The following is a 27,955-nucleotide window of genomic DNA, read 5'->3' on the forward strand; positions in this document are numbered from 1 at the left end:
ATCCTCAATCACAACATGCCTTTAACAGGTTGTGTTTGAGTCTACAAAAGCAGGATAGGTCGTTACAAACTGATGTGGTTTGAATGCAACTTTAGATTCATTCCTTGCCATGTGTTGAATTATTTGCACATTACAACTATTTAAACTGCTGTCGCAACACATGCAGCTCGGCTTCTGTCATGGTCCGGAGAATAAATAGTCCACATTGCTTCCCCTGCTATGCTCAGCTGTCTTGTTTGAGTGGCCTCTAAACAACACTTATACCCAGCTCACATGCTAAACACAGGGAGCTGCAGCAGTCCTGCAGGAAGAAGGAAGAAGAAGGAGCTAAGTTTCAATAATAAACTCTCACATATTCAACACTGAGGCATCTTGGAAGTTATGTAAGTGTTATCTACGTAGCAAGTTGAATATAAATTGTGATAATTAAACAGCAACACTGAGGTGAGAGGTATGAACTCAGAGGAGGAGCCAAAGTATCAGACACCGCCCACCTGCGATCTGCTCAGCCTTCTGCTGAAGAACAGACTCCCCACTGGAGCTGTCAATGAGGTCTGGCCCAACCTCTACATCGGAGACGCGTAAGTGACAGCCTCACTCTGGGGGCCCTGCTGCAATATGCTGATCTGATTGTGAAACTGTTGCTGTATTTGGCCAACTGATGACTGCAAATATAAAAATCTGTACATTTGAGTCACCAGTGATGGATTTGCAAACATATGCTCCCTCACTCTTCTTCGTGTCATCGCATGTGTCACTTACAGAGCTACAGCTAAGGACAGAACACTTCTGGCGAATCTGGGAATAACACATGTGGTGAACGCTGCAGATGGCCCTACGCACATTGACACCGGAGCACATTTCTACAAAGACACTAATATATCCTATCATGGAGTGGAAGCAGCAGACTGTAAGGATTTTGACTTGAGTCAATTCTTCACTGAGACAGCTGATTTCATCCACGATGCTCTAAGTCAGAAAGGTAATGGTCAATCTCATAAAATAAATAAATATTCATCTTAATCTGAAAGATTTTGTTGTGTAAACAGGTATGGTGCTCGTCCACTGTGCTCGAGGAATCAGCCGCTCGGCGACTCTTGTGCTGGCCTTCCTCATGATAAAAGAGCGACTTACCCTCGTGGAGGCCCTGGAGGTCGTGTGCAGGTGCAGAAATATTTTGCCCAATGTTGGTTTTCTGAAGCAGCTCTGTCACCTGGACTCATGCTTGGCCCTGCAGAGACAGATGTAAAACAAGATAATTTCCTTTACTAATAATAAACCAAGCAGTCACTGGTTTCCATTAATTATTGAGCATACGGACTGTCTTACATCATTTGTTCATCCACCTACTATAACCATGACTGTAGATTTCACTTACTGGTACAGCTGCAGGTGTTTATAGCTAATTGCACTAATTGCAGATGTCTTTGTTACGTGCATACCACAGCCGACACGAAACTGTGCTCAAGAAATTAGCATTAGCTACCAACTCTGCTGTGTTAAAGCCTTGTGCAAAGCCAAAATCATCTTACCTCGAGCATGAAAAATGCAAAAACCAGCTTTAGGCTTCAATTCTTGTCCCATATGGACACACAGAGGAGGGGACACGGGTGTCCTTCATGCCTTGTGGACACAGCACATTGAAGGTTAAAACCAGATTTGTGTCTTTGAGATAAATCTGTCATTATGATCAGGTGTGCGTTGCTCTGTAATAACACCTCCTAAGCACTAGTTGGTGACAGAGTTTTCTCTTCAAAGAGTTCCTTTTACTGAACTCACTGCCACCAATAAAGGAGCAGATGGCATATGTATGAGGACCGAGGAGACTGAGGAAGAATGAATGTGAAGCCTGGTTATTCAGAACATAGGTGAGGACACTTTTTTGAGTATTTAGATTAGTTGTCTATAATGCAGCATAATCCAGCTCCTAGGGGAAATGTGATGTCATCAAGTGGACCAATCGCAGCTGTTGTGGTGTACATTGTTGTGCAATGTGCAGTTACATGTTTGAATAGGTGCATAGAAAAAAAGCTTCAGACTTTAATTATACTCCTTCATGTGGACAATTCACACTATGCGACCAAAAGTAAGTGGACATGTTTAAAGGCTGGGTGTCCACTTATGTCCATACAGTGTAGATGTAATTACACAACACTGCAAAACTGTAGCTTTGTGTTTGGTGCTGATGGCCGTCTGAAATGTCTGACAACGTGTTTGAAAACAGCAGAAATGCAAAGTATGCATAAAATGTACTTAGAGGGCTAAAGTGTGCAAAACACTGTTACGGCCCTTTAAGCTTGTGTCTAAAACACAGCACAATCAGTATCAGCTGCCAAGACCCCCGCTGCACTCGAACAACACGAAGACAGCGTGTGCCTATAAATAAACAATGCTCCACTTACTTATTCACATTTCTGAAAATACTGCATTTTAACTGCTGCAATCCAGTGGTGTGCAGTTAAAACTGTGATGTGTCTAAAGAGGCTTGATACAAGATGACAAAAAAATATGCCAGCATGGTTCTGAGCGTGTATACAGATTCAGGTCAGACTTTGAAAAGAGATGAAACACTGAAGCCATCTTAATAAGAGATGCTCTCCAGAGCTCACTGGGAGAGAGATGCTGTCAAAATAAAAGGAATTGGATATCACAGGTTTAATGATTTCACTGTCAGAATGAATGATGGCAGACTATGAAGATATGAGGGAAAAATAAAGGAGTCTGATGGTGTGAAAACTCTGTCTGACATGTTAGCAGCTTCATCCAGCCATTCAGCAACACCGTCATCATCACACTCTCACGCATTTAGATCACTGAATGGACCGCGCATATCATATAATGGCGAATCAAAGACCTGTGCCATCCTGTGAAAAACCTCATCTGTCTAACAGCCTGACACATTTCACTTCTCTTTTTGGCCCCCGAGAGGCTCCTGAAGATGCAGAACATCCTTAACGGGTGTTGCGAGGCTGCGCTTACACGCTTTCTCCCAGCATCTGAAGATATGCAGAAAGGCTAAGAGAGACTGACACAATTTCAAGGAGACGCTCACACGGCTGAGAAAAAGCTCAGAGTGCCCTGTTCACTCCAGTGAATATGGGTATCCTTTGGCAAGTGCAAAGTTTGGATAAGCACAGCTTCCTGCCAGCAGCAGAGATTAAAGTTGTGTGTTCAGAAGTGGATGGCAGGGACTGGCTGGGTGGAAGTTTTCCCCACAGGCAGAGAACGTGGCAGCTAAGGTCAGGGGCCCGCCACATCACAGCCCTAAAAATATCCTCTGCATTTGATGCCCGTCACAGAGCGGTTATACAATCTGTGCCCTGACTTGAGCCTGCCAGAACTAAACCTTCCCATGTTCTGCCTTTAAGGGCTGTTTCACAACAAGCTGCCACAATGATGAAACCCAAAATTCTGCAGTAGGAAAACTACAGCCTCTCGGTGAGTGGTATCGGAGATGCATGTGGAAAACAGAAAAAGAAGAATTTGCCATTTTTTTCTATAGTTATAGAGGGATAAAGGTGGAAAAGAAAGCAGAGCGTGGCATTTCTTTTTCTTCTTAAGCAAATAAATCATGTGTGAAAGGAAGCCACGGTGAGAAAATGGCTTCTCGCAAGTCGGAGACTGGCTTGAAGATAAATGTTACGAAGGCAGCAGAGGAATCCAGGGAGGTGGATGATTATGTCACACCTGGGGGCTATGAGCTGGAGAAAATCCTCAACCGTGGGAGTGTGGCTTACACTCACGTCAACGAGGTCTGGCCTAATGTCTATGTCGGGGACGAGTAAGTACATAAAGCATTCAATTACTAAATAAAATAATAGAGGATTAAGATGATATTCACTCTGGCTTCTTCAGGGAAACTGCAAAGGACAAGTACAACCTGAAGAGGTTGGGGATTACGCACATCTTAAACGCAGCAGAGGGGACGTGGAATAATGTGGACACTGGACCTGGTTACTATAGTGACATGGACATCGTCTATTACGGTGTGGTGGCGGAGGATGTCGCAACCTTTGACCTCAGCCAGTATTTCTTCCCTGCCGCACACTTTATTCGGGAGACGCTGAGCAATCCTCAGAGTAAGACAGCTTTCAGAGTGGAAACCATAGGTGGTGATTAGGATGAAGTGACCCTTGATGTGATTTCTCTCCAGATAAACTGCTGGTGCACTGCGTGATGGGAAGAAGCCGCTCCGCCACGCTCTTCCTCGCATACCTCATGATCTGTGAGAACATGACGGTGGTGGATGCCATTGAGCACGTGAAAAAGCGCAGGCGGATCATCCCCAACTGGGGCTTCCTGAAACAGCTCAGAGAGCTGGACCAAAACCTCCTGGAGAAACAGAAGGGGTCTACAGAATAGGGATGATGGCACAGCTGTTTTACAGCAAGTAGTGTCTTGAGTTAGTGGAGTAGCCATCTACAAGGAAACGTTCCTCATGTGGACTCTTGAGGGTGGCTTCAAAAGGTAGTCAGACTCCATAGACTTCCATGTTAAAAAAGAAACAGCTGGAAACAGCACAAGCCTCTCAAATTGAGCCTCAATATCAATCAATATCAAGGCAACACTGAATAGGTGTCCCAGTGAAATTAAGCTTGAGTGAGGTACAAATCAGGTTTAAACACAAGTCTAAATTTTGATTTATAAAGATGGTTCAGGTCTCTAAATGTGGTGCAATAACACAGCATCTGAACCTTTCAATAATAAGCCCATGTCACTCTAATGCCAATGGTTATTAGTTAAATATACACTGTGAGTGTGGCCACACAAGGACTGTCTGTTGTTTTGTTTTTGCTCTTCTGGGATTTTACCTTGAGACGTCAGTGAGTGCGCTTTGAAGTTTCACACCAGGCTATGTTTTTAAGCGGATTAAACGTTGAGTAAATCGAGTCTCAGAGCAGTCAAGTTGACTGTAGCTTTTATTTTAAAATACGTCTCTGTAGAGAAAACAGCTGCCTGCATTACCAGAAATCTCCCGGGCTAAGTAAATACTTCAGATTAAAAGGAGAACAATCACATACATGGTCAATCATAATTTATTCTTATGCTAAAATGTACAGCATTTTAAGTGACTGACAAAAGGAGAAAAGTCATAAATACAAGAATGTCATTCTGTCCGATTTGTGTGCACATAGCCAGGTATTTCCCCCCGTTCTTACCAGCAACTCTGTACAGGTACAAAGGCTACAAAAGAGCAATATAAACAAAAACACAAGTACAAGTTGCGTTTTACATGCAATCCATTAGCTTAGTTTGGTCTATTCACAGGCTCTATTCTTCTACACTTCGGTAAAATATAAATCCAACATTTTATAAAGATAGAAAACAAATCTACAGATGGAATGAAAACGTAGCTTTAAAGGCATTATGTAAAATATTGACTTTGGACTAAATTTATATTTTCTTTATTGTTATTCATCGTTATAATCATTTAGTTCTTTTTAAATTCTGCCACACTTCTGGACATTTTGAAATGTTTTAGAATTGTTCAGGGTACAAACACTGAGATATGCTTTGTTATTTTGACAGAAATCAGTCTGCTTTATTAAACAGAAAGCTGCCTCAAGGAGATCTGTTACAAAAGACTTCAGAATTATACATACATAGCAATAAAACCTCTCAAACCAAACAGAAAACAGGACTAAGTTTACATTTTTTTTTACAATATTAGAATTAACAAAATATAGTTTCATCTTTCTCCCTGTGGAGGGAAACCTAATAAAGGCCAGATATTTTTAAAATGGCTTGCTATTAAGCACAACACTTGTACAGTACTACTCAATGCACTGTCACTAACAGAGACTGAAGCATGCTAGTTGTCACTTTACAAAATAAGTACAATAATTTAAATATACAAAGGCATGAGTATAGTACAAACTAATTGTCAGCACTGTTAGACAGGTACACTGAACAGGTTCAAACAGCCACTATCTCCACTTGTAGCAGGCACATTAAATGGCTTCATTTGAGGCTGCTACACGACCACTGATGAAATCTCTACCTGTGAGCTCTGAACCTGCCTGGCCTAAAGACACATCAGAGACACTAACACTAATTAAATAGATTTTCATCATAATGATGTAAGGCTTCCCATATGGAGGAACAAAAATACTTTTTAACATTAGCTTCAAAATTTACTAACTGATGAAAATGTTTGCATTCTTTCCAAGTGCTGCTGCTGGTTTTTAAGTAATAAACAAAATAACAAAAAGACACCAAGAACAAGGCCAGATCAGTGCATCTCAAAACAGCAAAATGCACACAAGAAGAACCAGCTCAGTCCTGCAGGGAGTTACCGCCTGATGAAAGGCCCTTTCAGGGACTGCTTGGACATGCCTGTGTTCATGTAACCATGGTGACCAGCTGGAGTGTACACCATGTTGCCATGTGGTGGAGCCTGCATGGGCTGCTGGGGGTATGGCTGTGTTCCCATCATGCCCATCTGCATAGAGTACTGGGGTGACTGGTTCATGTAGGCATGGTTGCCATGGTAGCCGCTGTTCATCATGGGCTGGCTCATGCTGTAGCCATTCATGGCGTTGAGGGAGGGCATGTTCATAGAGTTGACATTGTAGGCTGGTGCTGGCATGATGTTCATGTTCATGCGTGGCATTGCAGCCAGCGTCCTGGATGGCGCCTGCACAGCAACAGCCTGTGGCGGCCGGGCGTACATCTGCTGCTGGTGGTGTGACAGTGGGGCTGACTTGGAGCGTGCAGAGATGTGATTCTTTGAGGCCATTTGAGGCTGGATTCGCTGCGAGGGTGGGATGCCCATGTTGCGCTGTAGCATCATGGGTGGTGGCGAGGTGAGATTTGGGGGCGGGGTCATGGTGGCCTGCACCTGTGGGTTGGGGACTCGATGAGGGGTCTGGGACAAGGATACCAGGCTAGAGTGCTGTGATGACAGCGAAGGGGTGTTTGCATATGATGTGATGGGGTGTGAGGCCGAGTGGTTAAAAGGCAGCGTGTGAGGGTGGTCTATAAATGTGTTGGTGAATTGCTGAAGCTTGGCCAAACTGAGGCCGGATGACTGAGAGTAGTGCCCGCTGCCGTACTCCCCCTGGTGGTTGATCCTCTCATAGAGGGCGAAGTTTGGGTTTCCAGATTCAGGAATGTCAGCCAGCTGCATGGTGGTGGTGAAGTTGGTGGGTATGGCGCACTGTGCCATGGACTGCTGCTGGCTGTGCTGACTATGTTGATTGTGAAGGCTATGCTGAGCGTGCTGATTGTGCTGGCTGAGCTGATTGTGCTGCAGGTGATGATTGTGATGGTGAATATGCTGGTTGTGGGGATTGTGTTGACTGTGCTGGGAAAGCTGATTGTGTGGACCGTGCTGATTGTGTTGGCTGTGCTGATTGTGTGGGCCGTGCCTGCTGTGGGAGTTGTGTTGACTGTGTTGGCTGTGTTGGCTGTGCTGGTTGTGCTGGCTGCGCTGGCTGTGCTGGCTGTTGCTGGGGGGCCTCTCCACCACCACGCAGCCCTGTGGGGACTTGACGTTGCAGTGTGGCGGCGAGCTCAGACTGTTCTGCTGAATCATACCGCAGCTGCCGGGGTTAACGGCAGCCATTTGTTGGCTCACGGCACAGCTGCTCTGGGGCAGACCACTGGGGGGGATGCTGCCATAGGAGCAGCTGTTCTGGGAGGGGCCTGCCCCACAAATGCTGCCCCCCATGGTGGAGTCGTAGCTGCTGGGGTTTTCATAGTTCTCTGTGGTACTCTCAATGCTGCCCAGATCACTGAAACCACTGTCCACCACCTGCTGGGAGTGATCTGACACCGACGGCACATCCATCATGGGGCTCGTCTCCATGTTGTGGAGCGAGGGCACTGAGATGGCACTGTGGTCCGGGCTGATCTGAGTGTAGCCGCTTTCTAGGATGGAGACAGCCGGGCTGTTAACAGAGCGTACTGATTGGCTGGGGTGAGACTGTGCAGAGGAAAGAGGGCTGCTGTGGTCTGACTGGGGGCAGTCATCCAGTGGGGTGAGCTGAGGGCTCTGGGCCACATGGGCATAGGTCTGCAGGTTTCTGCAGGGCTCCTGACTCTCCACACATTCCTGGAAAACATTCTCTTGCTCAGTCTCTTGCGTCAGAGACTGAACAGCTTGGGCTGTCTCTGAGTCAATCTCTGCGCAGACCGGGGGATCCTCCCTCAGTACTGGACTGAGCGCTGTCCTCTCTGCAGGTGGATGAGGTGGGATATGAGGACTGGGTGTGCTCTCTTCCTCTGACTCCGAGTCTGCAGGATTATCAGACTCTACAGCTGCTATTGAAGCGACTGCTACTGCTTCAGGTGGAGGTGCTGCTACTGTCATTTCTGTTGCTGCATCCTGGATGCTCTCTGCAGCAGTAGCTGGTTCCTCTTCACTACACATTACTGCAGAAACCTGCGGATTCACTTCAGAGCCACGGTCTTCTTTTGGATCTAAAAAAGGTGTGGAGCATTTGGGTATGTCTTTTGAGCTCTGTTCCACCTCTTCTGTGCTGCTTTCCAGTCCTGCTGTCTTGCTGTGACTGTCATCTTCATCATCTGCATCCTGATCCTCCAAGTGAGCTCTGCGCTCATCCTCTTCTTCATCTTCTTCATTGTCATTCTCAAGTGAGGCAGCACCCTCTGTGCTGTGCTCCATGTCTTTGGCTGAGAAGTCCTGCTCATGGTCGCTTTCTTGCTGGTCATCTTCAAGTGGTTCTGGGGAATTACCTCTGTCCACAGGCCTGGGTGACATGGGGCTAGGGGAGGCAGCTGGTGAACAGACTGGAGAAGCCACTGGTGATGCATCTGGGGAACTCGACTTGTGGGAGCCATGGTCGCCAGGACTTGGGGGGTTAGACGGCAGCCTCTCCAGCAGTATATCTGGAATAGGTGAACCTCGGTCGGCTTTGCTGCCTTCGTCTGCACTGACAATATCCTGGTGTGGTTCGTCTTTTGTATCCTCAGTCTGAATATGGTGCTGCTCTGCTTCCATTGGAGTTTCGGGAGGTGTGTAGAGGTTCAGCTTGAAGCCAATCTTTCTTTCGTTCTTTAGCCTCCATTTAGGAGGTCCGCGTTTTACTCCCTTGGGCCAGCCTTTCTTGCGTTTCACTGGACGTGGTTTGCTGGGTCTCTTAGAGAGAATAGCAGCTCCTGTCAAATTAAAAGAAAGTTAGAACAAACTGCTGCAAACTATCATTGAGAAACATTGCATTTTATATAAATTATGTTCAAGATGCAAATACCGTCATTCCAGTGTTCGAGATTGCCTTTATGTGCATTCTTCTCCAGTCTTGGACGGCCTCTACGGCGCTTCATTGGCATGGTTGGAGTCTTGACTTTGTGTGACTCCTCCTCATCTTCTTCCTCCCCGTCACCCAACCTGCAGGTGCGCTCTAGCAAGGGCATAGGACGTTCATCCTCTGAGTTGTCGAAGGGTTCGTTTAGAACCTCTGTTGTCTCGGAGATGGTTTCTGTTGTTACGCTGCTGTTTATCCGCTTTCTCTTACGCCCTCTTTTCTTGAGAACAATGGTCCTCTGAAACACAAACAGAAGAACCAATGAAAACAGGAAAAAAAACTCCAACAAAGCAGAGGAGTTGTTGTTGAACTGAGAACTAGGGCACTAGGAGGATGACCTGCATGAGGATATAGCAGAATTTCATTCAGGCTTCCGTGCTAAATGTAAAATGTTAAACCCACACTGCAAGACTCAATGTTTGAGCAATGCAGCCTGGTGTGGAAAACCACAAATGAGAAAGGCAGAGTAAGCTGTAACCACAGTCTATATTTTACATTCTCCAGTTGTTTCCCACCGACTGCCTCTGACTCAACCGCTATCCTCTCCGAAATCCTCCATAAGAAGAATGTGAAATCAATACTGTAACTAATGCACTAAATAAACTCCAACAGCCACTGTCATTCTTTTCTGGTTTCCATAGTGTTTTTGGTGAAAAGAGCTCCTTGACATCATGCAGCCAGCTGTAATATTATCTCCAGCACAAGGGGGCAGTGCCATATAGACAGAACAAATGTGAGAAGCACAGAGGAGGGCAGTAAATTAACCATGACCATTGACAATAGTACAAGGTTTAGCCTGCACAGTCTCGACACCAGCAGTGAAAACACAATCTATTATCTACAGCTGCAGGCACACAGGGAGGCTCCAGATGACAGGAGGAAGCCACTCAACCCTACCCTGAATTCATGAATATTTATCAAACCTTTCCATCTCACCCAAGTACATAACACACTCTTGAATGAAGGGAAATACAGTAATATACATTCAATTCCACCTTGTCTCTGAATAAAGCTCCACACAATTGATGATATAATCACACAATGGAGTTGTGTTGCAAAGAAGCATGATTCACATCTACAAACATTTCACCTTTCTCTTGGCTGCAAGCATTGCATGGGCTTTTGTCAGGATGGGCGGTGAGCTGTCGGAGTCATCATCATCGTCATCGGCTTCATCGTCACTCGCCTCCTCTAACTGCTGGATGCGCCTGGTCCAGGATGGTGTAGGGCGGCGTTCATAGGTCCTGTAGGGAACCTTGCAGTGAATCTTTGTAAGAGGCTGCCTGCTACTGTGAGTCATCATGAAGCCCTCTCTCTCCTCCTTCTCCCAGCAACTGGCCTGCTCCTTCAGCCGTTCAGCCTGGTAATTAAACAGACAAGAAGCATTATCTCTGGGAAAGGCACATGCACGGATCCAACATCTGAGCAATGAGGCTAATAGGAAAACAAGAGATTGGAATTAACATCATGACAAATGAATCGCTGCAGGTTTCTCCTGATAATAAGAGCAGCGTTCTGATTGGATGTCTGCCCGTCATGATGGAAACATTTCTGTTAAGCAACCGTGGAAAGATTGCATTTCATGGAATATTCAGTACTATCAATTATGTAGTGAACTGATTTAGGGCAATTTTGCACAACATTAGATGCCTGCTGACAGCGAGAATGCCTTTTCCATTAATGGCCTCTATTTGAACTCCCCAGCTAATCAACCAAACATTGACTAACAGCATAGCAGGCAAGAGTAAACAAATAACTAGAGTCTCTCAAACAAAGAAACCTACATCCATTTCTGCCTCCCTCTCCTCCTCAGACAGGACAGCGTTTAGAGTAGCAGAAGGTGTCCACCGCAGGGCATCTGGGTCCACCTCGATTTGGCGCGGGTTAGCCCTCAGCTTCTCCATGTGCCGCTGAATCAATCGTTCTCTTCTGATCAACACAATCCTAGGTTCACAGTAAGGAAAACGCATGAGATCACATTGACAACAGAGAGGAGCACTAGCCAGGGCAGACAGAAGGTGATGTGTGGTTAAATACGAGCACAAAGACAAGCTCTTTGGGACAGCAGGTGCTCCGTGTCCTTTGGGGTGCTTAACCTGACTTACTTCTGTCAATATTCAGCAGCATTAATGGATATGCTGTTAAAAATACCCATTGGCCTGGATAAGTCAGACAGCATACAGAAGTGGCAGCACAGGCTGAAGGAGACTGTGGCTTGGAAACTGACCTGCCATCCTGTCTGTCAATTATGCCGAGCTGCTGGAGAGTAGCCGCGATGTCATGTGGACACATCCCAGTGGCCCTGCTTATTCCTTTAACACTGATGTGTTTATCAGGGTGCTTATAAAGGTGCTCCAGTATGACACTTTTCCAATATGCCAGGTAGGATAAGCGACCCAGATCTGACAGCGGCTTCTCTGGGGAGCCGGCTTGTCCTTCTTGCCTGGTGAGAAGGTAACCTAAAAAGACGCAATTCAAGCAAAAAACAAAATGCTTTAGTCAAGATATAGGCTGCTGCTGGGTTATTTTAGATAGCAATTCAATCCCTACACCCCTTCCATCATGGATTACACATTTGTGGTAAGGATGTGACACCGAACCCTGGTTGGGATTCACCTTCAAATAGCATAAAGGGAGAAAAGGCAATCAGCGTTTTACTCCTTCAACCTCTGTCAGAAGCTATGATACATGCCAGCAAGGGCAACAAAGGAGGCTAAAGGAGGGGAGTAAAGAGGAAACAAAGCGACAGAGCGAAACAGAGAAGCAGCTGGATGTCAATGCTCACAGGAGACTGCACTTAGGAGAGATAACGAACGAAGAAAAAAACCTACTAATATGTATCTGTGTGTAATTAGTTTTATAGCAGCCCTGTCAAGGGTCATCCATTATGAGCGGCATGAAATTAATTAATGCCTTCTAATGTGCACCCACTACCGAGAACCAAACAAGCAAATCTAATCACCAAACAGCAAACACATAATATTCCAGTAATCATGACAACATTCATTACTGAAGCTAAGGAAAGGAGTCTGTGATAACAAACACTTGCCGATGAATATTTAAATAAATTAACTAAAAAGGTGATTTTTCATTCTGTGTCGTTCTACAAGTATATTATCATTAATAAATCAAAAGAACTGCTCTGAGACCTTTGAATTATGATTTGTAAGAGAACATTTTTCACACGGACCCACGCTAATGCTCCACTCTTAAAGCTACCTGAAACAAAGTGTTCTTCTAATACAATCCAATATAACAGAAAATCTTAATCTAAACAACTTCCAGCTCCAAAGCTACATTTTCCAATAAAGCCTTCAAAGAGCTCAGAACTCAGCTGTGTTCAATCTCCCTTAATCCCTGTCTTTGTTATCAGCACACTCTCAATATCACAGATCCTCTGCATCTCTGTGTCTCAATGGTTCCCAAAGTGAACAGGAAATCAAATGCTCCATTACCGCCTGCCCTCCCCACACTCATGTCTTTTTCCTTCTCTTCCTCACACACAAAGTTGGCAAAGAGACAACTCTTGGAAATAATAAAATGCCTATAATGACAAAAAAACTGCCTGCCTAAACACAGAAATCCACTCAAGGCAGCAACTGTTTTCATAAGTGGACCGAGAGGCTTTAAATATTGTATGTGTTGCATTCACTAGACTAAAACATAAAAGCAGCATCTATGCCTCATCACCATCGCCAAGTCACAGAGGGAGAAATGGGGGCATTTTCTATGGAAAAAATCTCTTCAGGCAGTGTTTAGGAGAAACACTACTGGCCATCAACTAATGCATGCAGCCAGTACATTATGATTCTCATGCTTAATCTTCTGTGATTGCCTAAGCACTGTACATGAATGCTCTTGATTAGTCTCCTTGAAAGCTTTAACAAAATAACAGCACCTTGCCACAAGCTACAAATTCGCTCTATAATCTGAAATTGTTTGTGAAGATCAATGGAAAAAAAAATGGAATTTGGTGGTCTAAAAAAGCATTAAGAAACTTACTGAAATCAATAAGAAACCTTCCAAATCCTTGCCTTTGGTACTGAGGCATGATCATTATGCAGGAGACATTGTACTTCTGCTGGCAAAGCTTTTCCTGAGGGAAGGAGAAACAGATCAAGTATGTCAGAGCGCTGCTGAAGCTGGCAATTTACTGCACCTGCCATTGTCCTTGTCTAAAGCTGTGCACACATGCACACTCACGCACACACACAGTTATAGTTAGCACTATAATTTATCATGTTGTGAGAATTAGACCTACAACTTTGTTATTAGTTAATCTGAAAGAAAACTGTTTTAGAATCATTTAAAAGGGAAAACAAATCTTATATATTTCAAAAGCTGGTACTAACAAATGAGTAATGAGATTAATCATTACTGTGAATAGTCTATAATAGTCTATAGTCTAGTTTAGTCTACATTACAAAAATGGACAAATTATAGCTCTGTATCATTGTCACTGTTCAAAAATGATGTGCGGTATTCCTTCATTTCCCATAAAATCACTCTGTAATTCTTACCTTGGAGAAATAGCCCACAAGATGACAGCCTTTCTCATCATTCTTTGTAAGTACGTAGAAGAGGAAAGGCTCCACATCGTAATACAAGGTCTTGTGATCCAGGAAAAGCTTGGCTAACAGGCAGAGGTTTTGGCAGAATAGTTTGCTGACATTTCCATCAACCTAAACACGGAATAAAAAGAGCAAGAGGACACTGTTCAAACAGTTCTCATTTTCCCCCTCCTCCACACAGAGCCTATTCAGTGACATCTCATGCAGCACAGTTATTGCTTTATTACTGTAAAGGGAAGCTGACCTCAAATACGGAAAGGTTGTCCTTTCTGTAGATTTCATTGGCTGGCGGGTGGAACCAGCCGCACTTCTTTGTATGTCTCTGCAGAATGCTTTTGCTTCTCATGTACTTCAGACAGAACTCACACAGATAAAGCTTTTGTAATCTGATGAAGACAAAAGAGAGAACTTCAGCATGTGATATGACACAGCAACAAAGAAACTGCCATTATGTGGGGAGAGAGAGAAAATAAATGGACATTACCTTGAATATTCAGGTGGGTACGGTGATGAGTACCAGGTTTGAATCTCATACTTTCCAAATTCAATGACGGCGGGGCATCGAATGGAGTCTGTGTTCATCAGAGATCCAGTTTTCTGTGAAAAGATTCAACAAAGGCAAAATATAGTGACCCAGATAATTCAATGTTACAGAGCCTCTTATCACAAGTCCATTTGTATTGTGACAAATTCATAGTCATATCAAGATGGTGGTTCATAGTCTGGAGTGAAAAAGGAAGATACACTGAACTTAATAGACTTACTCCAGTCCTTCGAGAGACATCATGCAATCATTTCTATCAAAATCAACACATATCAAAATAAAGCTGACTACTACTTGGCATAACCGAAAATCCAAAATTGAGTTTTCAAACCTGGGCAGCAAGTTCTTGGACATGCGTGAAGGTCTCAATGTCTTCCTCTGTGACATGGTCTCTGGACATGGCCACAAAGTCTGCCTGGACCTCCTGCTTCACATGCAGCTCCCTGTTGTGGCCTGTTACAGGCACAATAACACAACATCAACACATCAGACAGCACATCAGCACCGGGCTTGTTTGAAGCAAGCGTGGCTGAATAATCACATAAATGCATTCTATGCAAATGTGCTTATACTGTGAGTTCTGCTGCTGAGCCTGTTTGAGGCTCTGTCTCTGAGGAATTTCATAATATATCATCTTTGCATGTTTATATGAAAATCCCTAATGTAATGAAGTGAAACTAAATCACTCTAATTGCGTAACCGCTTTCATGTGCTTAGTCATCCACCAAGACAGTTTCCCATGAATTAAGAAGCAGATGCAGTGAAGGGAGCGAGTGTCGACATGAAAAGCAACTGATGTTGGAAAGCAGGCAGTAATTTTATGAAAGACATCAACACTATGACTTAACCACCAAAACAAAAACCCATTACAAGTGGAAGTGATGTGTCATTAACATATTTATGGGAATATGCTGCGGCAGTAAATAGTGTTTGTGCAGGATATTGTTTAGAACTTCTTGTAACATATATCGGTTTGTTTCTCCTGTGTGTTTTTTTTTCGCTCCTGTAGACAGTGAAATGTGATGGTTACTGCACTTCTGGCTATAATCATCATGTCAGCTCTGAGTCAACTTGGGTGGTGAATCACTGGGTTGTATGTGTCTAATGACCGCTGGAAGTGAGGTTGAGTGGAGACGGTGATTTCAAGAGTGAGGGTGGGATGAAGAAGAGCGCAATGTGACTACAGTCTCTATTAGGTAGTGATCACAATGTGTGCACTAATGCAGAGGGTCAAGGACAGAGCAAGGAGCAACATGAGGGAGTTAGTGGGCCATGCACTATGACAAAAGCCAACGGGCAAGAGGATGGAAGCCACGTAAACTCCGCAGCCAAGTCAAAACGCAACGAAACTGTGTTAATAAACTAAAAGAATTCAAATTAGGAAGAAGATTAGTAATCTGTTAGAATGTTGAGGGTGATTAGCTCTAGTCTGGGAAAAAAATAACTGCGGGTGTTAAGCTTTAAAAAAATGAAGAAGAAGCTTAGAGGTGTGGAGACGCAGGTCTTGGCTGGAATTTCGAGCCTTGCTTACCATGATTATTCTCAGGCTTAATTCTTCCGTCTGTCAAGTCTCCCTTTCCTGGTGAGGGGGCTCCCTTCTGAGGGCTCACTTTATACCTCAGCCTGCCTAGTGTCCTGTGCTTTTTAAGGAAAGGGTTACGTTTGAAATGACTGACCATCTTAAATGGGTGTCCTCTGGGTCGCCCTGGCCCAGCAGATGTGGAGTGTAACCTATTTTTATTAAACTCATTCCTTCCAAGGTGCTGGGGCCCCATTTTAGGCGCATCCTGTTTATGGGGCATGCGCTTAGGTGGTGCGTAGCACGGTAGTCTCTTTTTCCGTGACTGTCCCTGAGTAGTAAAAATATGAGAGAGTCCATCAAAAAGTCCCTTAAGTTGGCTGCTATTGCAGAGACTACTCAGGGAAGGAACACTAGACTGGCTGGAAGAGCTCTGGGGAGAGTTAGCAGAGTTGGAGCTGCTGGACACTTGCGAGGGGGGGCTAAGTCCTGGCAATGTGGAAGTGGGAGGAAGTGCAGAGGATGAGGGTGCTATCTTTTGAGAGGCGTCAGCGGCAAAGGCAAACAGCTCTGGTGGCTTCAACAGTTTGGGCGGACCCTTTTCTATAGAGCTTAAGTGCCTGCCGGGCGACTCTACGGCTATAACTCGCGAGCGACGGCCCACAGGGGAAGGAGTAAAGAATTTGGAAAGCCCATCAATAAGCCCTTTGGTTTTCTTGTTAACAGTGAGTGTAGCTGGGGTGGAGGTGGGCGTGAGGGGGGGAGTGGTGGTGGGAGTGGAAGTGGTGAATTGGGTGGCGTCGACTGCACAACAAGGGCCTGCAACAGCCAATCTGTCTCTGGCGTCCTTCAGAGATGCAGCATGACCAGATGAAGGTGTGGAACAGACGGTAATCTTTTGACCCCTACCAGGTGACCCCCTTCCTCCAAGTGCTACCATGGAGCCGTCACCACTGGTTACAGACCTGCTGGAACAAGGACAGAGGAATGTAGGAATATTCATACTTTTTGCACAATTTTCTTTTATGCTTCTTAAGATTTTAACTAAACTAGTACTTTTAACTCCACTGCATTTATCTTTAAATTATGTTTATATAGTTTTTTAACTTTTTTTTTTTTTTTTTTTACTTCTATGGTTACATTTAATTCTGAAATAATTAATTCAAAGTAACAGGAGAGTTACCTGACATTATTTTGTACTTAAGATTTAGATGATTTGACTCTTACATTCTTTGTTTGAGCTTATTTCTGGGCCTTCCAATTGGTTTTGCATATCGACGTTTGATCTGATCAGCTTTCTTGTGCAGCAGTTTCTTCCCATTCTCCTTTGGCCTGCACACTTGGCAGATCCAGGTTCCTGGAGGGTGTCCAAACACAAGAGAGTGCCATTTGGGGTGGGTTCATCAATTCAGAGGACATACAGTACATTTATCTGAAACATTTCCTTTAATACCGAGAGCTGGCGAGAATCCTGCCAGTTCACAATGACAATCAATTACTCAGCACAAAGCGAAAATCCATAAGAAAAACATTGGGTCAATTCTCTGTCCAGTGAAATAGACTCCATGTCAGCTTGTTGAGCTAAGCTATGTGACTCGTATGAATTGCCTGCCAAATATCCTACTACAGTACGTGCACCATCATTACAAGCCTCGCTGTAGGGTCAGTACTGTAATCCAGAGATAGCACATCTCCCCGGGGATGCTGGAATAATTTGATATGCATGCAAAGCTCCTAATAAGCCACCACTGCTTCTCTGTGTGCTGAGTGACAGCCCCAAACGGCCGTCTGTGAAGAAAAGACTTTGAATTGACAGCAGAGGGGGGAAACAGAGAAGCCCGACAGTGTAAACACCTCACCTTTTGGCATTCTTGAAAGCGGTGGATCGCAGCATTCCATGTGAAAGCCCCGATCACATGAATCGCAGAATAGCATCTCATCCTGAAAGGGAACAGCAGGCATGTGTAAGGGATGTCCCAGTTGCATACATGTAACACACCCCACTGTCATTTAAAGTCTTTTAGAAAAATAAGCCCAATTGTGCTCAAGAGAGGCTTTACAAATCTCAACAAATCCTCAGGGATGCTCAAAATGGGATCTACCTTCAAGCCAAAGCCATGGTGTGTGTTAAGATGTACGTATTATACTCACAGCATTTTTCCCCTGTATTCGACAGGAGCTGCAGGTTTTGCATTCAATACACTGCCATCGTAATCTCTTCACATTTGAGGTTAATTCAGGGGAAAACTTCAGACATGACGGATGCCCTTCAGAAGCAATCAAACAGGCACATTAGCATGACACATTTTTACCAGCGCCAACTACAGACAAGGTCCTCCATTTATCCACACAGTCAAGTTAAATATTAACATATTACATCATTAAAAACAATGGCAGGCCTGTATGTCCGCAACACTTTTTACCCCCTCCCTGCCACAAGTTGTGTCTAAAAACAGTATGATCAAACATCTGAGCCGCTAATTACAGATAATTTGATCTTAATGAGGCAGAAACAGTAGCAGCACTCATTCTAATGGAAGCCGATCCATGAAAGTCATGTAAAAGCTTGCCTTCTCTCTCACCCGGCTCCCTCTCATAGTTGTAAAACAGCTGTTTTACAGTGAGAGCGCAATTTGTGTACACTACGAGTGGTTAATGAAAACCACCTCGACACTACTTAGTCAAATTTGAGCTATAAAAATGTCACCAGGAGAACAATTCCTTACGGCATTTAAAATAATTGTTCAAACATAAATGACTCCTAGGCAGAGGTAATTTTATGGGGGTTAGCAGTTTTGTCTGGAACAAAAGAACACTAAAGGAAATGCCAACAATCTGCAGCAGGAAAAGAGGCTGATCTTTGATCCACTATAACTAGAGTGCTGTAAAATACAATCTGAACTGAAAGAAAATGACTTGGATGATTTCAGAGTCTAATGGTCACTCAGAGCATCTGCCCCTCTGAGGGTTGCATGTAATTTGGATCCCTTCAGCAACTCAATTTGACCACAGTTCTTTTAATAAATCCCTTGAAAGGAAGTAAAAAAATGTGAAGCAAGAATGTGACATCTGTCTGACTGATGGTAAAAACGGCTGCTGCCAGGATTGTTTTACATAGTGTACAGTGGAATGAAATGAAGGTTTTTGACACACGTATTCATTGATATTTGATGTATTTGTATTTACAGATATGCAGGCTGGGGTCATACTGACAATATGGGTTTGAGTAAAAATTTGGCCACTAACAAATTAGTACTCTAAACTCAGACTCATTTTTTGTGAATGCAAAACAGTCTGATTAGGAAAAGCCTTTCATAGGCACAGAAGATTGTGTAGCAACTGACTTGCACCTGGTGGGTACGTGGATGTTCAAAATCTTGCATATACCCTCTGATAAAATCCAAGTTAAATAAACACTAGCACCAAGATTAATTATTACAAAACCTGCTGTTGAATATCATGTTTTGCATATTTTGTATAGGACATTATGACTATTCAAAAATGAGGCAATGATTTTTCAAGACGCACTCAAACAACATGGCAGCCGGTAGAGAAGAGCTTGCCCCTAAAAAAGGCAGTTTGGAAGGTGTTTCGGTTTTGTGGCCAGAAACAAGTGTGCCTTTCAAAAAAGTTTCTATCATCTATTCTCACAGTGCTGCAAAGATCTTTTATAACACAGATCACAAGCTCTCCTGATCGCCCGGGTCACTGCGTGGATAATTTAAGGAGTGAGAGCCCTTACCGTTAATACAAGATCTGTAAACAACACGCAAGTTTTTGTGTCATGTCAGCAAACCAGACAGATAGCTGAATGCAGTGGGCCGAGAGACAGAGGACTGTAGCCTAATGCCGGACTGAGAGACTGGATGTGGATGAAGAGTGAGCGTGTCTCGCTGGGCACTTTGTTTTTAAAATGTCCTTTAGTCATGATACTCTGGCTTGTTAGTTAGCTAACTTGTTAGTCCATCCATCAATGACAGGCTGATTAACATTAAACTAGTGTAGGAAAACACTGCATGATGTCAGCTAGTTTTATCAGTTAAAATACAGTAAAAATAGGGATTTTTCTCATTTGAATTGCGTTTTATTTACCAGCCTCTCTCTTCACTTGATGCCCACAGCCTGCACCATGACACAGACTTGACTAGTTGCCCATAACTGGTTAAGGGTGTGCTGAAAATTTTATTTAACTACACAAAAAGTTAGTAAATCGTAAGTTTTGTGTGAAATTTATATATATAGTAAAATATATCGCCCAACCCTAACTTGTGTTGTTTACAGTATGTAATTGCTTGTGAGTGTTTCACAGGGTGACTTACCACTGCTCCCACAGTCTGCACAGGACAGCAGCTCCTCTGGTCGCTTGTCCCGATTTGACTCTTTCGTTCCAAGACAGAAACTGCATATTGGGATAGGGTCGACCCGGAGCTGGGTGGGAACACAAACACAAATAAACTGTTTAAGAAACAGAAATGGGTATGGGCTGTGAACAGTATGTACTGCCTGAAAGCCTGTTTGTTTTTAGACATATTTATCTTATAGTAGTCACATTGCAAGAAGATAAAACCAGCGTATGGATTTATTGAAACAGCCAGCAAAATATCAACTGGAACCAGAAGCTCAGAGAAAGAAGAAAAAGGAGTTCTCACAGACTAGAGATGAATAATAAATGAATCTCATCCTCAGAGATATGCTGCATTTGAGATCCACCTCCTTTATCCATTGCATCTGAATGGGTAAGTGATCTTAGTAATCATAGTTTAAGGGTTTAATCCCATTCTTAAAGCTTGCACTCCAGCCTGAAAGGATTAACCAGCATGTAATCAAATTACCTCAATAATAAAACATGCTCTCATTGTTACTGCTGTGATCTACTGTAAATGTTGCAAGTCTCAGAACAAACACTCATTTAAGGGCTTATGGTTAAGTTCAGAAGAAGTCAAATATGAGCTCAGGGTTTAAGAGGATTTCCCCATTGATCACTCAAAATGAAGAGAGGCTGACTTCAGAGACAGAACCGGGAGAAGACTTAGTGTCATTACTTCCTACAACAGCCAGTCAAGAGCTAATGAATCTCGGGGTGAAATCAAGACCAGGCGCATACAATATGGCTTTCATAAAGCTAAATATGAAATCATATACAAAAGCCTCCAGAGGAGCAACAAACAAACTGCTGCTTCCTTCTCTGCTTGAGAGGAAGTTCTAAACGGAAAATAACACTCACAGGGTGTGACCATAAATAACCCACCTCATCATCAGTTTGCACACTAAGGCCTCACCAATTGACTCAAGCTTTGAAGGGCACTCTGGGGATACCCATAATTAGTTCCTGGTTTCTATGACGCAGATCAGCATCCTGACCTTAACCAAATTTGCATCTCCTATATCTCTCTTAATCCTGACCTTCTGTTGACCTTCAGCTGAAATAAAAGATAAGTTGCTTTTCTTTTCTTTTTACATTTGTCATCAAACACAACACCTCCCTTAACCTGTCACACCATCCAAATGAAACCCAGGGGAAGTGCAGCAAGGATGCAGTGGCAATTTGGTCATTGTTCCTGGCTGTATCAATTAGTTGTTACGATGTGGGGGAAGCAGTTTACTGCCACATCAATGATTACTCTATTTTCCAACCTGCCAGGTCAATATTTGAAAGCAGGCACTGGCATTAGTAGCACACTGCTGCTCACACAGCTGTGTATGGACATAAAAACACTTAACATCTACTGTGTGATGAGGCTACACCTGTTGGATTTACCAGCGGCACAGAGCTGATTTTTGCCTCATGTTATGGAAGACAAATACTTTCAGCTCATATAAAAACACCTACAACTGCAAAAAATCTTTCTGAATAGCCCCATATGCGGTTATGATGGTTCAATCAAAGTTTTTTATACAACGCTAAAGTATGTTTTCAATAATACAAATAGTTTGCTGTGCTACTACTACTTACTACTTCCCTACTACCAGTGTAATGACTACGCTTGTGCCATTCATGGGGAAAACTTGTACAAGAACTACAGAACTTATACTGTTCTGTAGCTCTTGCCTTAGTGATGTCCAGTGTGTACACCTATCTCACAATGTGTGCACACGATCCTGGTGAGCTAAAATAAAAGCAGGATAAGCTAATAGTTCATTCTATTGCTATCGCTATCTGTTGTTATTGCTATCGTTGCATGCATCGGGCAGCCCTTACTGGTAAGAATTATTGAGGCTACATACACCATTTCCCTGCGGTGCAGGAACATAGTTGATTTATGATAATGGCTTCTCGGGAGTGTATAAACAGGATGTGAGGTGTCTGCCGATTACACTAGGACCAGGTGCTTTCGCATCAATTTTGATGATATTGTGTGATCGTTGACAACTAATGTTGTGGATATACACACAAAATTATACTGCAGTCCCCTATGCCTGGCTCTTTCAAATACTAGTTTTCCAAAAATTGACGATAATTCCCTTTGGGACATCTGTCGCTAGCATTTCTGACATATTGGCCTATGTTATGTGTGCGAAAACTTGCCAGGCATAGCAATAGTAACTAAGGAACTAACTAAGGAGGGCTGGGTTTCCGTAAGGTCGATGTGCCTTTCTATGTTACTCTTGCCCATTGACAGCTGGGATAGGCTCTCTGTGATCCCGTAGTAAAGGACAAAGCAGGTTTAAAAATTAGATGGATAGATATAACCACTGCAAAAGGACTTATGGAAAGCATTTGACAACAAAACATCAGTGTTGTAATGACTAAAGAGTAAAAAAGGTGCAACTAGGACTTCTAAAAGAGTAAAACTACAGCTGCAATCAATAAAATCTAAATTAAGTGCACACTACATTGTTGTAGCAGCCACCAACACGAACACTGTAATGTCAATATTAATCTTAATGTTTAGTATAGTAACATTCACATTGACATATATAGCAATATAACTAAATCATGGACAAAGCAAATAGTATGAGTAACAGGACAGTTATCAGGGATAGGGTTGAGTTGAAAATGGAAAATGATTTGGGTCACTGTTTACTACCATTCCAGCAAGTTGTTTTATTAACTAACTGCAAACTTATGGCAGACATTGTTTGGTTTTGCAGCTCCGTTTGGCTGTATACTGTACTGCATATGTCCCTATATCTAAAATACTCTGTGAGTCTTTGCATTATATTACATTGTGGTCTACATATATGTTGATACTGATCTAGTGCTGATCAGTGCTAATATACAACCTGTGCACTTATGTTCAGAGCGTAATGATAGTGAAGTTAAAATAATATGACTTCATAATAGAGTCTCACACTGACTAAGCTCTGAAGTCTGATTTAGAAACTGGATTAATTTCCATTAGGAGTATTCTTAGGTCTGCTGATTAAAAGCAATAGTAATTTGCAATCTGTACAGCCCAAAAAATGTTAAACAAATATAGCTGAAGAGATGCTGATGATTTACTTTGGGATTCTAAATTAAGTACATTACAGGAAATTATGCTGCTTCAAAAGAGCAGGCTGTCCTGAGTGAGGGGGTGGGGTCCTATTAGAACACCGCTGGTAGAGAGAGAAAGAGAGAAAGCTCAAGTGGTTGCATAACACAGCAGGAAAAAAACTCTCATTCCTTGCCTTTGTTCCTGCCAGAGACTCTTCAGAATCTAATAAACTCTAAACTAAGACTGCTCTTTTTTCTCTTTTACCTCAAAGTATCTCTTATTCTTAGCACACACACATGATACTTTGACAACTAAGCAGGCAGAGGTGTCTGATCGTTTGAAGTGAACGGTAAACCTGGACTGAGTGAGGTGATGTCATCAGGCCGGGAGAATTAGGCTGAAATGTTCCAAATGGAAAACAGCAGGCCCTCCTCAGCGATGAGAACTATCACAGGACACTGTGTCTCTAAACAGTTCTCAGTTTCACTTTTGGCCTGACCACAGACACAGTCACAGTTGTGGCTGCAGTATCAAGGTGTCGCTTCCTGATTATTCACTGTGAAACTGGTGAGGAGCAGGGTGACATCTCTATAGCCTGATTCTGCTGCATTACTTGTGCAAAAGAACAAGACCGCACTTTATCTTGATAAGCCTCATCACAAAGCATGCAGAAAGCCTTCACAGCAAACTATTGAGATGACTGCACACCACGTCACAATAAAAACTATTTTCCATCAAACACTATCCTGGGCTTGATAGTGTCTTAAAATTGCAAAGCAAGTACAAAAGTGCTGTCATTCCACAGACATTTGTCTGCAGTGTGTGTTACTGCTAAGCACCAGTCACAGAGACACAATCTCTGCAAACTATAAACCACCCTTGAGGTGCCAAAAAGCAGCAGAAACAATGTAGCCTAAAAGTTTGTTTATATGGTTTTATTTCCTCTCTGGGGCACAAAGGTCATAACAGCTGAAAATATTCTGTCTTCCTCTTTCAACACAAGCTCATGCATGTGCAAATAAGCAATAAAATATCACAACTCTCTTCACTAATGTTCTGCAACTCACAAGACAGCCTGCCACATCCTTTAAGGTCATTAGGCTAGAGTTACATAACCTGTGGGAAGCCTACAGCAGACTACCACACACTGTCAGCATGACTTTCTGATTATCCAAGCTCTCTTATTATGGAGACCAATAGCTACACAGCCCTCAAAAGGATGCACTCTAGATGGCGATGTTTCTAACCTGCCAAGCTGGAGACCCAAAGATTAAAACCATAATCGTAAAAATTCCCATTGAGTCAAAACCACTCAAACTTTCACCCTTCGTCTTTGGTGATGATATCATATAATTGGAGCGTTTAAAGTTGCAAAAACATCTTCAGAACGGAAAGCTGTGGTGCATGTAAAGAGCTGGGTAACATGGTGATGAACAATAGCACAGTAACAGGACATACAGAATGGGAATGTAGAGGCCAAGGTGTGTGTACCTGGTCTCGCTCATGGGGGAGGAGCGTCACTGCTGACAGGACCAAGGGGGAAACACTTGGACACCTGGAGCTCCTTCCCTCTGCACTGCCATGGCTGAGCTCATACCGGGGACCATTTTTTAACAACCTGCCGTTGTTGACTGACCGCTTAGCCGCCAGCCGCAACCTCTGCCGGAAAGCAGGATCGTCAACAATGCTTGAGAGGTCATCCTGGTTCCTCAGATACCTCTCGATGTTTTTTAGCGAGGAGCCATGGTTATCATCCAGGCCCTCGATGGCCCTCTTTAGTATTTTATTCCAATCAATATGGCGCAGATCGCTTGAATTCCATATAGATTCCTTAGATGGCACAGGCGCATTTGCAGGCAAACTTGATCCAACTCTTCCAGGATTTCCTGGGTCCTTGTAGGAGGCGCTTCCCTTATTTGTAACCTTGAGAATAGAGCCATCATGAACACTTAATTCCAACTGCTCAAGGACCGTCTTCTTGTCCAGTCCATGCGATGTGGCCACCGCATGACAAATTCTCTCCTCTGATGGTCTCTGCTTTTGCCTTTTGATTTTCTGTATTGCTTCAAGAATCCACTCCGTGTAAAGAGGGTTTGCAAGTTTTACCATGGTTGAAGAATTAGCCTCACAAAAACGTGATCCATAAAGATTCCCTCCTTCTGCTACAGAAAACTTGGTACATCCACATCCTTAATAAGGTCAAGAAGTTATGTTCCACAACAGCATCCGCACATATTTCTTCTCAATCCTCTGTGTGTGACACTGAACTTCAGGAAAAGTTGGCACTAGTAAATTCCACAATGGTTGACCTATTAAAATCCCAGATTAAATCTAAGGAAAGGAAAACAAGAGAAACTGGTTAACACAGGGTCTGATGTGACTTTTTCTTATTATTATTCAAATGCAATATAGTAGCTTATTTTGGGTAAAGGCTAAACCAGAGGAATGCAGGACTTTAAAGATGTGCTAAAACATGAGAAACAGATGGATAAAAACAGATGCTAGCTCTGTCATGGCAGCTAAAGAAATCTGAGTGACTTAATCCATAGTCTGACACCATAATCCACACAGCAAACCAGATGTCCATTTCTGAAAGAGGCTGTTTTCTAAGAGTGGTTAAGTTTTCACACTGTGACAGGTAGCTAGAAACTTCTACACACTTCTGAAAAACTATAAACAACCAGCCTCCTCCACACGCACACACACACAGACAGACGTGTTTTCGGTTTCCTTATAAAATAAGACTAAGTTAACATTTATGTGTGTAATAAACAAAACATTACCGTTAACAGTTGTTGTCTTTGAAACACACACGAAAAGGGAGAAAGTTTAACCATCCGCGGGAGACTTTTCTTTTTTGACAGCTCGACGTCCGCTACCGACAAACTGATCAGCGCGAGCCGTCTAATGACACAATAATCAATGCTGACTTCCTGACAGCTGGCACGTCTGCAGCGGCCGCTTAACGGAGGAACAACCCGGCAATAACGGACACTTACAACAACAACAACACAAAAAAAACCTCCGCGGAGGAGTTGTGTTCCGCTGAGCTGAGCAGATAAATGACAGCGCTACCAGCGTTTACTGATGTCACCTAAACAGTCGCCATTTTGTTACAATGTTGTAGTTTACATGAATCCGACATGACGCTGATTACAATCCAATGGAGTCTCATTAAACCTTACCTACACTAATGCGCCCTCCCCAGCAACTTCAATATTGGCTGTAAAGACGAGATCCGATTTCTGGTTTGATAAAGCACATGTCAATCTTTATGTATGAGCTCAGCGCGAGCGGCTCGGCACTGGCTGTGTGATCTGTCACTTCACTCAATTGACCCGCCTCTTAAGGTGCCTTCAGTGATGAATCGATATCATCCACCTCCAGCGCTCATAATATCCAAACTTATCAGCTCCAACCGCAGCGACTGGTAATTACTAAGTTGTAAATGCGCCATAGCGTGCGTGAAGTGTCTGACTGATAATTAAATAAGATAAATATTTAACCTCATTTACAAAGCGTTTAACACCGGCCCACCTTTACTGAGACCCCCCCCTCCTTGAAACAGTTGGTTACACTTGAAAGTGATTTGTATCATTTTAGACTTTAATTGGCTGTTTGTTAAATCTATCATTTGTTTGCGTTAAAAACCTGCGAAGCTTTAAAGTGGAATGCATTTCATTTTCTTATTTAATTATTAATTCCAGGTATTGAAGTAGTACTGCTGCAGGCGAAATGTGTCTGTGCTATCGCGTCTTTTTACCCCCTCCACCTCATCCTCCTCCTCCTCCATCTCCTATCTGTCTCTCTTTATCTTCCTCTTTTCATTATTTCTAACATAATTCTCCCGATATGCATATTTCATCTTAAAACACACAATCCGCTGTACTGAATAAATAAAAAAAGTAGCTCCGTCCGCGTCTACCAAAGCAAAATGATGAAGACCGCGCCGTTTGCAATGATGACATGACCTCTTTATCACCATTAACTATCAAATATCTTACAAATAAGTGAGCCCTGGAGGGGAGGCATTAAAAAGAGACGCGTTCAGGGGGGAATACAAGTTAACACGACCGCTGTGGGAGAGAGCAGCTCCTTCATCACTGCTTCTCAATTATGTATCGCTAGTTTTCCTTTAGCTCAACCATTTCTCACCTTCTCGTTTTTCTCCCCCCTCATATTATATATTAGGAAATGATGCACAACCGTCCTCTCGGATTTTTCTCTCTTTAGTTTAGTGCGTTTACAACTAGTAAAGAAAAGAAGAGCTGGGGGGGAAAGACGGGCGCATGCTACCCGTAAATATTTGCTGGTATACTTTACCTCTTCAAGTTTTTCTCCCCCCTCTCCGGATACTCCTCTCTTCATTAGCGTCGATGGATAAATGTGAAGCGACATATCCGAGCGATTTCCTGGGATTTGATCTCTCAAAGCGAAGGCTGGAAAGCTTGCGCCGAGACATGGAGAGGACCTGATAACAACTAATTGAAAGGTTAATCTACATAGCAGCCTGTGACAAAGTGGTACCCTCCCACTTCTTCTTCTTCTTCTCCCACTGTAGACATCCCTACTTGCGCTCCTACAATGATATTGTCAATTTCACTTTTTCCCCCTCCATCACCACTGAGAGGAAC

General features: G+C 43.3%; 3 protein-coding genes across 10 annotated transcripts; 2 read left to right on the forward strand and 1 right to left on the reverse strand.

The window, feature by feature from the left end:
* Nucleotides 1-286: 286 nt before the first annotated feature.
* Nucleotides 287-1,249, forward strand: LOC114451625 (dual specificity phosphatase DUPD1-like). The gene is made up of 3 exons (XM_028430389.1): nt 287-581; nt 765-982; nt 1,050-1,249. The coding sequence occupies exons 1-3, from the start codon at nt 454-456 to the stop codon at nt 1,247-1,249; spliced, it is 546 nt and encodes a 181-aa protein (XP_028286190.1). The 5' UTR covers nt 287-453.
* Nucleotides 1,250-3,306: 2,057 nt separating this feature from the next.
* Nucleotides 3,307-5,018, forward strand: dusp29 (dual specificity phosphatase 29). 3 transcript variants are annotated; one of them, XM_028432077.1, is made up of 4 exons: nt 3,307-3,438; nt 3,583-3,781; nt 3,856-4,079; nt 4,154-5,018. In XM_028432077.1, the coding sequence occupies exons 2-4, from the start codon at nt 3,600-3,602 to the stop codon at nt 4,360-4,362; spliced, it is 615 nt and encodes a 204-aa protein (XP_028287878.1). In that variant the 5' UTR covers nt 3,307-3,438; nt 3,583-3,599; the 3' UTR covers nt 4,363-5,018. The 3 variants fall into 3 exon arrangements, with proteins under 3 accessions (XP_028287878.1, XP_028287879.1, XP_028287881.1); XM_028432078.1 differs by having other exon boundaries at nt 3,309-3,438; nt 3,562-3,781; XM_028432080.1 differs by having other exon boundaries at nt 3,315-3,438; nt 3,587-3,781.
* Nucleotides 5,019-5,389: 371 nt separating this feature from the next.
* Nucleotides 5,390-27,811, reverse strand: kat6b (K(lysine) acetyltransferase 6B). 6 transcript variants are annotated; one of them, XM_028432072.1, is made up of 17 exons: nt 27,645-27,811; nt 24,813-25,652; nt 20,223-20,331; nt 18,055-18,170; nt 17,763-17,844; nt 17,131-17,260; nt 15,916-16,871; nt 14,716-14,837; nt 14,325-14,437; nt 14,085-14,226; nt 13,790-13,951; nt 13,272-13,365; nt 11,497-11,728; nt 11,054-11,213; nt 10,360-10,629; nt 9,216-9,507; nt 5,390-9,123 (listed from the first exon to the last, which is right to left on the reverse strand). In XM_028432072.1, the coding sequence occupies exons 2-17, from the start codon at nt 25,428-25,430 to the stop codon at nt 6,293-6,295; spliced, it is 6,429 nt and encodes a 2,142-aa protein (XP_028287873.1). In that variant the 5' UTR covers nt 25,431-25,652; nt 27,645-27,811; the 3' UTR covers nt 5,390-6,292. The 6 variants fall into 6 exon arrangements, with proteins under 6 accessions (XP_028287873.1, XP_028287877.1, XP_028287875.1 ...); XM_028432076.1 differs by lacking the exon at nt 27,645-27,811 and adding an exon at nt 26,105-26,479 and having other exon boundaries at nt 16,813-16,868; XM_028432074.1 differs by lacking the exon at nt 27,645-27,811 and adding an exon at nt 26,105-26,479 and having other exon boundaries at nt 15,916-16,868.
* Between the last annotated feature and the right edge of the window lie 144 nt (nt 27,812-27,955).

This window comes from Parambassis ranga, chromosome 19 (assembly GCF_900634625.1).
Source record: "Parambassis ranga chromosome 19, fParRan2.1, whole genome shotgun sequence".
Classification (NCBI taxonomy): domain Eukaryota; kingdom Metazoa; phylum Chordata; class Actinopteri; family Ambassidae; genus Parambassis; species Parambassis ranga.